The sequence below is a fragment of the Aethalodelphis obliquidens genome, unplaced genomic scaffold, assembly GCF_003676395.1.
Source record: "Aethalodelphis obliquidens isolate GAN/ISIS:26980383/991018 unplaced genomic scaffold, ASM367639v1 scaffold1, whole genome shotgun sequence".
Lineage (NCBI taxonomy): Eukaryota > Metazoa > Chordata > Mammalia > Artiodactyla > Delphinidae > Aethalodelphis > Aethalodelphis obliquidens.
Window position 1 is genome coordinate 3,599,318 of NW_020837945.1, and position 12,786 is coordinate 3,612,103.

General features: G+C 55.6%; 1 protein-coding gene across 2 annotated transcripts in view; it reads right to left on the minus strand.

Annotated features, from left to right (window-relative positions):
* The window catches only part of UMODL1 (uromodulin like 1), a 60,778-nt gene that overhangs the window by 19,269 nt on the left and 28,723 nt on the right, over positions 1-12,786 (minus strand). The window contains exons 10-15 of one of the 2 annotated variants that reach the window (XM_027090913.1): positions 8,802-8,939; positions 7,460-7,705; positions 7,112-7,330; positions 5,773-6,030; positions 4,093-4,205; positions 1,337-1,550 (exon numbers count right to left, since the gene is read on the minus strand). In XM_027090913.1, coding sequence (XP_026946714.1) covers positions 1,337-1,550; positions 4,093-4,205; positions 5,773-6,030; positions 7,112-7,330; positions 7,460-7,705; positions 8,802-8,939 — 1,188 coding nt within the window. Of the gene's footprint in view, positions 1-1,336; positions 1,551-4,092; positions 4,206-5,772; positions 6,031-7,111; positions 7,706-8,801; positions 8,940-12,786 lie in introns of both variants that reach the window. The other variant, XM_027090832.1, reaches the window with a different exon arrangement.

The window sequence follows — 12,786 nt, forward strand, 5'->3', positions numbered from 1 at the left end:
TGGATGAAACATTTTTACAGCTCTTGACAAATACCAGGAAGTGTGAGCAAATCCTGTTCTCCCAGCGCTGTGTGCAGGGGCTGCTTCGCTATCAGGATTATCTTAAAAAAAAAAATTCCTTGTAGATGGGCGAAAAGAGTAACTCATTTTAATGGGAATGCCTTTGATCCTTCCATCTTTGTTAGTCGCGTGGGAGTCATCTTTCACATATGGTCTATTTGGGTCTTTTGTGCCTGTGTCTATTGGGTCCTTAGTATTTTATCACCAATGTGTGTGATCGCTCTTTATTTAGGATATAATTCTTCATCAGATTGTTGAAATTACTTTTTGGTTCCCTGCTTGCTTTACAATGGTGACTGTTTTGTTTGACATGAGAGCTTTAACTTTTTATAGAGTCAAATAGTCCAGGCTTTTCCTCTGCAGGCTTAACCCTTCTCATTCCAAAGATCAGAAAAATATTCATCTATATTGTCTTTGATTTCATCCATACATATAACTGTAAGCCTTTTATCATTTATTCTCAGGCATGCTATGTGCTAGGGTCTGAACTGTGTGTCCTCAACATCTGTGTGTTGAGGCCTTGACCCCAAGTGTGACTGCATTTGCAGGTGGACCCTTTAGGAGATAATTAAGGTTAACTGGGGTCGTTAGGGAGGGGCCCTGATCCGACAGGACTGATGTCCTTATAAAAAGAGACAGCAGAGCGCTCCCCCTCTACACACACAGAGGAAAGGCCAGGTGAGGACGCAGCAGGAGGGTGGCCGCCTACACGTCAGGAGCGGTCCCTCACCAAAATCAGCCGGCACCTTGATCTTTGAACTCCCAGCCTCTAGAACAGTGAGAAAATAAATGTCTGTTGTTTCCATCCGTGGTATTTTGTTACAACTCCAGCTGACTAATACAATATGAGAAGAGACTCTAAATTGCCTTTTCTCCCGGCTTTTCTTTTCAATTATTTTTCCTAGGATTTTCCACAGTTTCCTTGGAAACTGTGCTTGGGAGGAAATCTGCCAGCAGAGAGGGACCTGTCTGCCCTCAGCCCATGGAAGAGCAGCAAAGGAGGGAGGGGCAGGATGCAGCCTGCAGAAAGGAGGCGGCATCCCCGGGAATCTTTGCAGGTTCCCCCGAAGATTTTTCAACCCTTAAACCTTTTTAAAAAAAAAAAAAAACCATAGGAGCAATAAGAGAGATGAGGGTCCTATCTGTTTCGCATTTTCATCTAATGCAGGGAAGCCGTCAAGAGGAGGCGCATCTTTCAGAAACAAAGCCAGTGGCTAGGATTTCACTGCCTCTCCCTTGCAGAGCGAGCTTCCACCGGGGTCCAGCCTCTGCCTACCCACTATGAAGGGGTCACCTCCGACCACCTCCAGCAGAGAGGCATTCTGAAAGGCGGCCAGGAACGTGGCAGACACCTCCCGGACATCCACGTCTGCGATGACCAGCAAGTTGAACTCCACCACGACGCTGCCGCTGGAGATGCGGGTCACTTCCACCTGCACCCCACCTGTGTCCAGGTGCTGAAGCATGGAGGCTGGCAAGGAATTCCGCACCTTTAGAGAAACAGGTCTGGTGAGAAGGACCGCGTGCCGAGAGAGGAAACGGGGTCCTCGTCCTAAGGTGGCTCCTCTGGGGATCGCAGCCAGCAGCAGCGCTGGCCTTGGGAAAGATGTCAAGGCCGCAGGTGAGTTCTGCCGAGTCCCCAGGCCCAGCACGAATGCCGGTGGGGCCTGAGACACGGAGCCCTGTCCCCCAACCAGAGCCAGCCGGTCAACGTGGGGCTAAGTGCCAAAACCCCACCCTACGGGGCTTGTAACTTGGTAGGGGGCTCACAGCGGCATTTAGCATCTGCTGCTCTTAGCTCAGAGCCCCGGAGGACAGGGCTGAGCAACTGGTCCTAGGGAGGGACACCACCTCTCCGACTCCACTTTTTCCGCGACAGTGCTTGTGGCCCTCATACTGCGGAACATTTCCCCTTCCTTTCTTCCTGCTGCCTTTCCGAAAACTGCTTCCCCGTGGGCATCCTAGTGAGACAGGTAGTTCCTGCCTCTAAAAGCCTTGTTCATTATTCCATCAATCTGGACAGAATCCTACATCACACACCATATTATTCCATTAGCCCATCATGGCCAAAATGCCCAGAAAGGTACCAATCTTGTAATGAGCCTTAAATTGTGCGTGTAATGCAAATGTGCTATGGAAGAGCCCACCTCCGCGGTTTGCCCTCACAGAGAAAACCTGGTCTGCATCCGAACTGCATGAGGTTCAAGGGACAGGCTCGTGGATTCCCAGCCTTGGGACAGCCAGTGTGAGCAAGTCTGTTGTTACCCATCAGAGGGTGCAGATGCCCCGGAGACCCCAGAGCCGCCTGCAGTCACATGGCTGCCACCTTTATCATTGGAAGAGTTGGTCTTCTCTCTCTCTGTCTCTCTTTCTCTCTGGGATTTCCAGAGAGGGATCTGCCAGAGTCTTGGATTAAAATCACTTTTATCTGCATCTCAAGCCAGTCTCAAAGAGGAGTTCCAGGCCCCTTGCTAGGAACTGACAAACAACAGAGTGACACATTAACCCACAACCTCCCAAAATGTGTCCTAATGTCCTACGTAGGTGTTAAATTGCATAATTATTTGCTTTCCTGAAACTCCAGACAGACAAAAACTGTCCCCCTAAATAGGCAAAAGATGAAACGTTTTAAAAAGGAGAGATTAATCAAGGAACTTGGGGTAGCAGTGAAGCTGCCTCATGTGACCACCAGAGCTATGTGAACTGATTTCAGTGATTGTTGTTTAATAAGATGTGTAACTATCATTTAACCTAAGGAAGATTTGATATACATATGAATGAAATCATCAACAGCTCTTGAATCCACACACTGGGCCAGAAGCTGGGGACCTCAGAATAAATCAAGCAGGATCCCAGATCTAGAGGAGTCCCAGTATGACAGTTCCTGGAGGCAGCATGACTTTTATCGGGAACGCTGATGGGATTGAACGGAATCACCAAACAGCGCGGCCACCGGCATTGCTAAGGCGCCACCGTGTTATGACTCCACCAATAGGTGGCGCTGCCGAGCTCTCTCTAGTCTGTGTCTTAAACCCCCAGAACGAGGAAAAGCTAAACTGTATGAGACGTCCTCTATGCAAACAAGATCATGACAAGTGCATTCTCTATCCATCAAAGGGTAATCTAACCACCAGCAAAAAGAATATTGAGATTGCTCCTCTAACTAAATTGTAACAAAATACCATCCCAAAGAATGCCAGTGGGTTGGCGGAGGGCACTGCAAGGGAGAGTAGGAAAAGGAATTTTTTTAAGGTCGGATCATAGTGGCGTTATTCACAATAGCCCAAAAGTGGAAGTAACCCAAGTGTTCATCAATGGATCCTGGATAAAGAGAATGTGGTCTGTCCATACAGTGGAATACGATCCAGCCATAAGAAGGAATGAAGCTCTGATGTTGGTACAACATGGATGAACCATGAAGACATTATACTCAGTGAAATAAGCCAGACCCAGAAATCACATATTGTATGATGCCACCTCTACGAAATACCCAGAACAGGCAAATCCACAGAGACAGGAAGCACACATCTGGCTTCAGGGGCAGAGAGAAGGGCCGATGATGAGCTAACGGGTTTCTTTCTGAGAGGATGAAAACCTTCTGGAATCAGCTGGTGGTGACAGTTGCACAATTCTGCAAATACAGTCTAAACCACTGAATCGTGCACGTTAAAAGCGTGAGTTTTATGGTATGTGAAATCGATCTCAATTTTTAAATTTCTTTCTTTTTAAGGCCGGGGAAGGCTTTCTGCTCTACAGGGTCCCGCGTCAATAAAGAAGTTTCACTGAACAGGAAACAACGTGACGTAAGGATGCAGCAGAGGAAAAGGCATGTCTCCCACCTGCTGATGTGTCTGCTTAATGGCAGATCCAGGACACAAAGGCAGCACACCAGAGCTGGAAGTCCCAGCTTCCTTCAGAAGCGAGAAGTCTGTGGCACCTGCAGGTCTGGGTCTCGTTTGGCTGCCGCTAGGATGCTACCACCTCCCTCCTTCACATCCCAAGAGAAAATAAGGACCGATTCCACCAACTTACCATCCGAAAGAACAGCTCTAGGAAGGCCTGGTACTCCTTGCTGCTTGCGTTGCGGAAGGATTCTAAATACTTGACGTTCACTATTCTGACTTTTCCACTGAGCTTCTGCGCCGCTGCAGGATGGAGAATAAACACGTTTGCAGGGGTATCAGGTAGCAGAGCATCATCTTATCTTAATAAGAGTATTTTTACGTTGGCCAGGAAGAACATCGAACCGAGGCTGATTTGCACTCTGTAGAGAAGGAACAGCACCTGGTACGCACAGACACAGCCTCCAGCTCCAGAGGACGACGGGACAGAGGCTGGGCGCAGAGGGAGACCCTGCCGGGGGCCGCGGAACCAGCTCAGCCCCTGCATCTCTCTCTTGCCTGCCTGCAGAGAGGATGGCGACAACTGGAGGGTGTGGCCTGACCTAAAAGCCATCAGGAGCACGAAGGTGCACAGGTGAGAGCAGAGGTGGACCCATCTCAGGCCGGGGTCACACAGACGCGCGGGCCACTCCTCCCTCCAAGCACGGGTGAGACCTCCAGATGGCAGATGTACGCGACAGCCCAGCACCAGCTCTCCTCCGGGGCCGCCCTGCCTGACCGTCCGGCCAGCAGCGACCTCCACTTCTCCAGCTGGCCGTGAACTTGCACTCGCCTTCCTCACCCACATCTCCTCTCTAGTTTCCCAGTTCACAGCTACTTCGTATTTTCAAGCATATAAAAAGACGTTCTAAACGTTTATGCCTTAGGCATCCCCCAATGGGTCACCTTAGGCATCTCCCAAGGGACGTGCACCCCATCTCGAAGACCACTGTTATCAACTCTTAGACAGTTGCCCAAGATTTGAGGACTAATCTGCAACATCAGGTCTGCCCTTGGCTGTTCAGGTAAGCTGGACATTCAAGAAGATATGTGGATGACAAATGCTAATGAGGAGAAAAGAGGAATTTTTTTTTTTTTTTTGCGGTACGCGGGCCTCTCACTGTTGTGGCCTCTCCCGTTGCGGAGCACAGGCTCCGGACGCGCAGGCTCAGCGGCCGTGGCTCACGGGCCCCGCCGCTCCGCAGCATGTGGGGTCTTCCCGGACCGGGGCATGAACCCGTGTCCCCTGCATCTGCAGATGGACTCTCAACCACTGCACCACCAGGGAAGCCCAAGAAAAAAGGAGTTTTATCTGAATATATAGCTATCGACAAGGCTCAGCTCCACCTTACGTTTCACTTGCTCAATTCTACTCCCCTCCCTTGTACTCTGGGGGTCCCAGGCTCAGTGGGCGGGGAGGGGGGCACTCACAGATCTGTCCATCATCATCCTTCCTGAAAGCCAAGTCCAGGTCTGTTAGGAGTGAGGATGGTCACAGGAAATGGATAGACCAGCACTGCACCCATTTCCCTGCCACTACCCACGAGGACCCAGATGGGCAAGCGTCTGCAGCTTCTGCAGAGTCTGGAGCGCTTTGCAAAGCAGCCTCTTTGTCTACCACCTGTCCCTGAAATAAGCCCCCTCCTGTGTGGCCTTTGAACACCAGCTGAGTCTGAAGTGAGCCAGACATTCCTACACTGAGAGGAAAACGGAATCCTAGCATCCACAAGTTCGCGCAGCTATTTTAAACCTTAAGCCACCAAAAATCCTTTTCATGCCTTTTCTCATCCCTTTAAGAACCAGTGGCAAACGCGTCTCTGAAGCCTGTTACCTGTCCTCACTTTCAGGTGGGCTCTGGAACTCTCTTTTCCACATGCTTTGGCCACGATCTCCACCAGGTACAAAACACCAGGCTCTAGGCCAGACAGTGTCAGGCTTGCGTTCTGGCTCTCCAGGTGCACAGTGGGGGTCCGCGCAGAAATCAGGGTGAGCTGGAAAGTGGGGCGCAGGGTGAGATCCGCCACCCATGCCACGTGAAAGCCCGTGCTGGTCACATTGGAGACGGTGACCCTTCCGATGGGCGTGGGAGCTGAGAAGTGGAATATAAGTGCCCTGATTAAAATCAGTCCAACGTTCCCAGGAGACAGGAAGGAGAACCGAACCCCCCCCCCCCCGCCACGGGGACATGAGAGTCCTCAGGGGAGGCCAGCCCAGGGGAGTCAAGTCCCCCAGCTTCCAGCTGCACATGCGGATGCAGAGTCCCTGGACAGTCCCTGAGCCCTGGGCTCCCAGGAACGGCACCCCTGCCCCTTAGGTTTGCTCTGTGCCCACCCCTGAGGTCCCGGGACCTCTGGAAACAAAGTTTTCTTGAGCAGGTTCTGGGCGACTCCTCCAGAGCGCTGCTGCCCTCAACCCCTGGGCGGACTTCCCAAAAATCAGCATGGTGGGCCTTGCCGGCTACAGACCATTCCTACAGGGGACTTGGGTGATGTATGTGGGCTGAAGAGTTTAGTTTCGGATCTAGCCCTGCGCAGCAGAGGAGATGCATCAACGGAGCTGCTTGTAACAGTTGGATGCAATCCAGGGCCAGCTAGCTCCGTGAGCTCACACGGGGATGCCAAAGCCACCTCCCTCCTTGGGAGGCACAGGCCAGGCCCGTTCCCTGCACAGAGGGGCTGCCTGTCTCCTGGGGTATCACCCAGGGGTCTTGGTGATGGCTCAAGCCTCTACAAGTAATGGGTGATGTGGAACTGCCGGGGGTCAGTACGGCTGGGAGGGTACAGAGCTGCTGGGGGAGCTGCAGCAGGCCTGGGGATGCAGAACTTCTGGGGAGGTACAGAAAGGTTGGGGGCCCAACCCCGCAGGGGGGATGCGCCCCGTGCTCAGTGCACTTAATGCAACACATGCCCAGCTTCCTGCTCCAGCTATTGGCAATCGGGAGGCTTAGGAAGGGGGAGGACTGGGCTGGAGGGAAAGCGGGGAGACCAAGTTCTCACCCTTACTAGACCGGAAGCCGACCGCCAGGGGACAGAGCTGCACGGCACTGGGTTTGTCTCACCCAGTGCTACTGGACTGCCCTGAACTGGATGACTGCGTGAGCCTTTGCTGAAGGGAGCTCACACACCAGCAGCTCCCCATGGCCCCTGGGACGCACCCTTCCTGCCACTCACCGCAGGCTGGGGTCTTCAGAGATGCAGGCGTGGTGGCCGAGGGCAGGTCTGGGGAGCCGGAGGGTCCAGGGTCTGAGTTTTGTGGCCACGCGGGGTCCAGAGGTACGGGCGGCGTGTCCCTCGTGGGGAGGCTGGCGTGCCACTCAACATGGTCCGTGGGGCGCTGGGTAGGAGTGGGCCGGAAGCGCGGCTCCGTGGTGGAGTTCGGGGGCAGCCATCCTGGGGAGGCTGGTAGGCTGTCCATGGCCCCAAGAGGGGAGCTGTGGGTGGGCCCCGGAGCCCGGGAGGAGAAGGTGCCAGCCACTCTGCTGGCCGCCCACTGGCTGGTGCCCAGGCCTGGGGCCACGCTGGGCTCCCCCTCCACGGCTGGCCCAGTGCTGTTCCTGCCATGACCGAGCACGCTGCTGACCCCTGTCCTGGGCGGGAGCCCTGGGGTCCAGGCCTGGCCTGCTGCAGTGGTGCGCCGCGGGTATCCAGGGCTGGGGGACAAGGCGGGGGTCTCCAGGCCGAGGGCTGTTGTTTCTGTGCTGGGACGTGGGGCTGTTTCGCCTGTCACCGGAGATGGTGCACCACCGGTGGGGCTCACCACATCACCTGCCGAGACACATCCTCTCTCAGACGGGGCGTCTGGTCTACTCTGGTCAAGAGCCCCCCACCAGGTGACTTTAAGAGGGGGCACAGGCTATCCCCATGGGTGGTTAAGAATGTTTGCCACGGCCCTTGTTTGTGGTCTCCCAAGAGCTCTCTCGGAAGGCCCTGGAGCCTCTCCATTTGATCAGTGAGGAAGCCGTGACCCTGAGATTAGGGGGTCCACCTGGGAGGCTGCAGAACCAGGACATAAGTGCGAGGCTTGGCTCTTGCTGGCCTCAGATGGACCGTGGATCCGTGGGCCTTTGGAAATTGGGATAATTTCCCACCAATGTGTGCTCAGTGTGGGGCTAGGTTCTGGACACTCTTATCAGCTTGCTGGGCGACACAGGTATAAGAAAAAGGATGGGAGAAGAGAAGCTGTGTGGGTCTTAGGAAGTGGGACACTGTACACAGTAGTTAAGGACTAGAGGCTTTCTCCCAGGGAACCATTCTCTTGCTTCCTCCAGCCAGAAAGCCTTTGCAGGGATGGCAAACAGGTAGCTGAGCACCTATGCTGCTCACCCTGTGTCCAGAGCAGACATTGCTAGTCGATCACAGCATTTTAAGTCTGTATGCGACCTCCTCCGGCTTCTGAACTCAGCACGCCAGGTGGCCCTAACAAACTGATCAGAACTTGCCCCCAGAAACGTTGGGGCAGAGACACGCCAAGAATGGGGCTCAGAGACCCCACATCAAGGCCTTCTCCATGCTCACCGGGGCTCCTACACCATCTTGGGGTCCAGTCCACCCAGGGAGGGACCCCTGCCCCCAGGGGTTTCATCATGACTTTCTCTGACCCTTTTATTCGTAAAAATAATTTAAAATCATACTTTAAAACTGCACTGGTATAAAGACTAGATTCGTAATTGATATTTACGGTTATTAGATTCTTTTTTTCTTTTGATATTAAAAGCAATTAAATCATTCTCATGGGCCCCTAACAGTATGGTGGGCCCCGGGCACTGTGCCCACCCTGCTTGAGGACAGCCAACCCTGCTCCACCCCAGGTCCTCAGGGAGGGGGCTCAGCCCAGAGCTGGGGGCTTGGGGACGGGGCGCACCATCACAGGCCCGGCCCGGTCTGGAGGGGTGGGCGTCCCTGGCCGTCCGGCACCGGCAGGTGTACGAGCCCTCGAGGTTGATGCACTGGGCGGCCGGCGAGCAGTCGTGCTGCAGGCTGTCTGCGCACTCGTCCCAGTCTGTGGGCGGGGAAGAGACAGGACACGAGCGGGTGAGAAAACGGCCAGGGGCTGCTCAAGCAGAGCGCCATGGTGGCAACTTCCTGCTGACCAGAGTCCTTGCAGCGAACGACAAGGGGTGGAGCAGGGCGTCAGTGAAGCCCTCGGCATCCAGCACCCGGGGCTGGCGGTGGGGTTCCCTGCACAGAGCCCTCCCTGCAGCTCCTCTCTGGGCCAAGGCGACAAACCAAAAGCCCGCCCTTGCCCACCTCCAGCGCTGGCTGGCTGATGTGGGGGCAGAGGTTAGGGGACGTTGGGATTCCTGTGGAGGTATCAGCACCCACAGGTGTGAATATATTCCCCTCTTGTTTATTCTTTGTTCATAAGGTGCTTTCTCTTCCCTCTGACGAGCCAACATCCCCTCATATTTAATGTCTCAAGAAAGAAACAGAAAAGTAACTGAGCCAGGAGGTGTCCAGTTAGTATAACATGAACTTTCCAAGACACAGATAGAACGGCTGTAAATACCTCCCCCGCGAGTCTGGGAGATGATTGTGAGAGACCCCAAAGTCCCGTGCCCCTGGGAAGCCCTGACCCTTCTGACCTGGGCAAGGAAGGCTCAGTGAGCCCCCCAACCCTATAAATCCCCCCAAACCCTTCCCTGCCACAGTCCTTTCTCGGCCTCTGAACTTGAACTTATTTACAAAACAGAAATAGAGTCACAGACGTAGAAAACAATCTTATGGTTACTGGGGGGAAAGAGGGGAGGGATAAGTTGGGAGATTGGGATTGACATATACACACTACTGTATATAAAATAGATAACCAGTGAGGACCTACTGTACAGCACAGGGAACTCTACTCGATTCTCTGCAATGACCTGTATGGGAAAAGAATCTAATAAAAGAGTGGGTATACGTATATGTATAACTGACTCACTCTGCTGTACACCTGACACGAACACAACATTGTACATCAACTCTACTCCAATAAAAAATAAACAAATAAAAATAAACCCTTAAGCAATCAGTACTCGAGCTGTATTTCAGGCTGGGAGGAGCCGGGGGTCGGGAAGCAGTCTTCCCACAGCTCTAGAAATCCATCCTTCAGCCCAGGTCCGGCTCTACGGGTCGCTGCCCGTCCCATCCCCGCCCAGGAGAGCAGGTGGCTCTTAACAGAGTTGCCTTTGCCAGCGGGGGAGGCTGGGTGCCTCGACGGGGTGAGGTTACCCTCGAGGGGTGGCTACCAGGCTTCCCGAGAGCTGCAGGCGGGGTCCCCAAGCCAGGCTCAGGGCACCAGCGAAGCCCGGACTTGGCTGGACTTCAAGTCAAGATGAGGCATGAGTCCAGTTTTGTGCAGAGAAAACCCCGCCACTGAGCGCTCAGAGGCCGGTTTCGTGGGTTTCAGTTTCGCTTCTTGTGATCTTTACAGAAGCAGCTCCCCCAAGCCCAGCAGACTCATCAGCCGATGCAACAGTTACACCCTGACCCAGATCCCCCTGGAGCGCAGCCTGACCTCCAGGTGGCTCGAAGGTGCCGGGGGCTTAAGGCCGGGGCTGGAGCCAGGCCCGCCGGGCAGCAGGGCCACGAGGAGAGCGGAAGCCCCCGTGGAGACCTGAGCTCAAACCGCAGAGCCCTGGAAGCTATCTTGGGGAGGTGATTCCCCACCCCCTTCGCTCCGCCAGCACGTGGCTCAGGGGTAAGTCTGAGGAAGATGCAGACAACTCTGTTCTGTCTTGTATAGAAGCCCGAGGCCTGGCAGTTCCTGGGTTCAGAGCGGGAGGCGGGCCTGCGAGCTGTGACAGCTGCCAGGCGGCCTCTGCGCCTCCTGGGCCTCCAGACAAGGATGTGGGCAAAAGCTTCTGGTGCAGGACCTGTCCTCTGCTCCTGCCGGCCCTGAAGCTGGGATGAGGATGTAGCCCACCTCCCGGAGGAGGGGGCAGCTGCGACAGAGCCAGGACTCCTGGCACATGTAAACCCCCAGGAATGAGGTGGGGAGGCCCAAGGACAAGCCGTCCATCCCTGAAAAGGCAGGCTCCTCGGGAGGCCCCAAACTGTCTTTGGGGCCCAGGTGGCCTTCAGAAGTGAAGCCTGGCCAGAGCCCTCAGCCCTTCCTGGGGGCCAGATTCTCACTCAAGGAGGAAGGTGTCACAGAGAACTGGGTTCTAACGGCGGCAGGAACAGAGGCTGGACCAAAGGCAGTGCCATCGAGCATGGAGGAAGCAGGCCCACCCCCGCAGGCCAGGTAGACAGTGACAGGCCCGGGGCCAGGCTCCCCGGCTCGTCCTCCGCCACCCACCGCCCACAGAGGCCACAGGAAGGTCCACTGCGCCTATGATGCTGTCAGGGGTGCGCGGCCGACTGGAAGCTTCGGGGAGCGTGGCTAGGCCAGTCCTGAGATCACAGAGAGGGCGCTGCCCCCCAGTACTGTGGTGACCCCAGGGGAACCCCTCACACAGAACGGCACCGCCATCAGGCCTCGTCTGGCTGGCGTCTGCACAGGGCACTAAGCACGAAGGGGCCACATAGATGCACGTGGAGGCCCAGGGGGTCGTCTGCACGTGGAGCAAATGAGCAGGACGGCCCTTCCTGAGCAGATTCTAAGGAAGGGGAGGGGCGAGGGTGGGAGACCCAAGGGGAGCGAAGGGAAGTGGGGCGGGACGGAAGGACTGGTGAGGGCTCGGGGACCCTGCAGGACCTTCCGGGCCTGAGAGCTCACCCGAGATACGAAAGGGCGTCCTAGAGAAGACTCAAACTGAAATGTTGGCGGCGCTGTCAGACGTGCGCTGGGCACCCCGCTAACCCCACACCTGCAGGGTCCCTTTATTTACCCTCCGGGGGGATGGGTCAACCTTCCTGTCTCTCAGCTGAGCACACCGAGGCCCAGGAGGCGACGTGCCTTGTACAGGGACCCACGGCGAGGGAGTGTCGGAGCTGGGATTCCAGCCTGTCCCGTGAGGCCCCCTCCCGCCAGGCGGTGTAAGCAGGGCCGGAGGCCCGGGTTGCTACTCAGCACTGAGCCTCCCCGCACGGGGCACGGCCCCCCTGGAGGGAGACCAGGACGCGTGGCCACCCAGTGACCCGGGTGGGGTTGGTATGGGCCTCGGGGAGAAGATGAGGTCGTGACAACATGACCGCCACGCTGCTGGGACACGTGGATTCACAGCAGCGAGAGCTCGCAGATAACCCGGGAAAACTCAGCAGTGCCAACACCACCATTTCTGTGGGGTCGCTGAGGAGAGGAGCTTTCCGTGCTGCGGTTTGTTGAATTTTTGTGGAATGACAATGAGTGTGCTTCTCCAGTTTCCCGGCTGTGCCTGCGGGGCTGGGGGCTCTGGGCCGGTGGGGAAGGCGGGGGACTTCGGTTCGGGCCTCCCCGGATGAGGGTTGCGGCCCGGGGGCTGCCCCTCGGGCTCTGGATCAGGGGACTCTGTGCAGGGCAGAGCCATCTCGTCCACCAGTAAACAGCTGAGGCCTCCTCGTGGCCCTGGGAGACCCTCCCACCTTGGCCCTCAGCTCCGGAATGTGAAGCAAACAGCCTACCGTTTTTCAGGGATGCTGCAAGGTGAGAGCCTGCTCGGGGCTCCCAACTTCCAAGGATACTTCCAGAACTTCGTGGGGGGGGGGGCTTCAGAATGATGAACCCTGGGATATTAGCAATGCAGGGCACCTCTTCTTCCTTTGTATGAGTTTGCTGAGGCTGCCATCACAGACTGTCCCAAGCTTTCGAGCTGGCTTAAAACAGAATTCATTCTCTCACAGTTCTAGACGCAAAGTCTAAAATCAAGGTGTTGGCAGGGCTGGGCGCCCTCGGGCTTTCGGGGAGGGTCCTTCTTGCCTCCTCCGGCTTCTGGTGGCCCTTTGGGCTC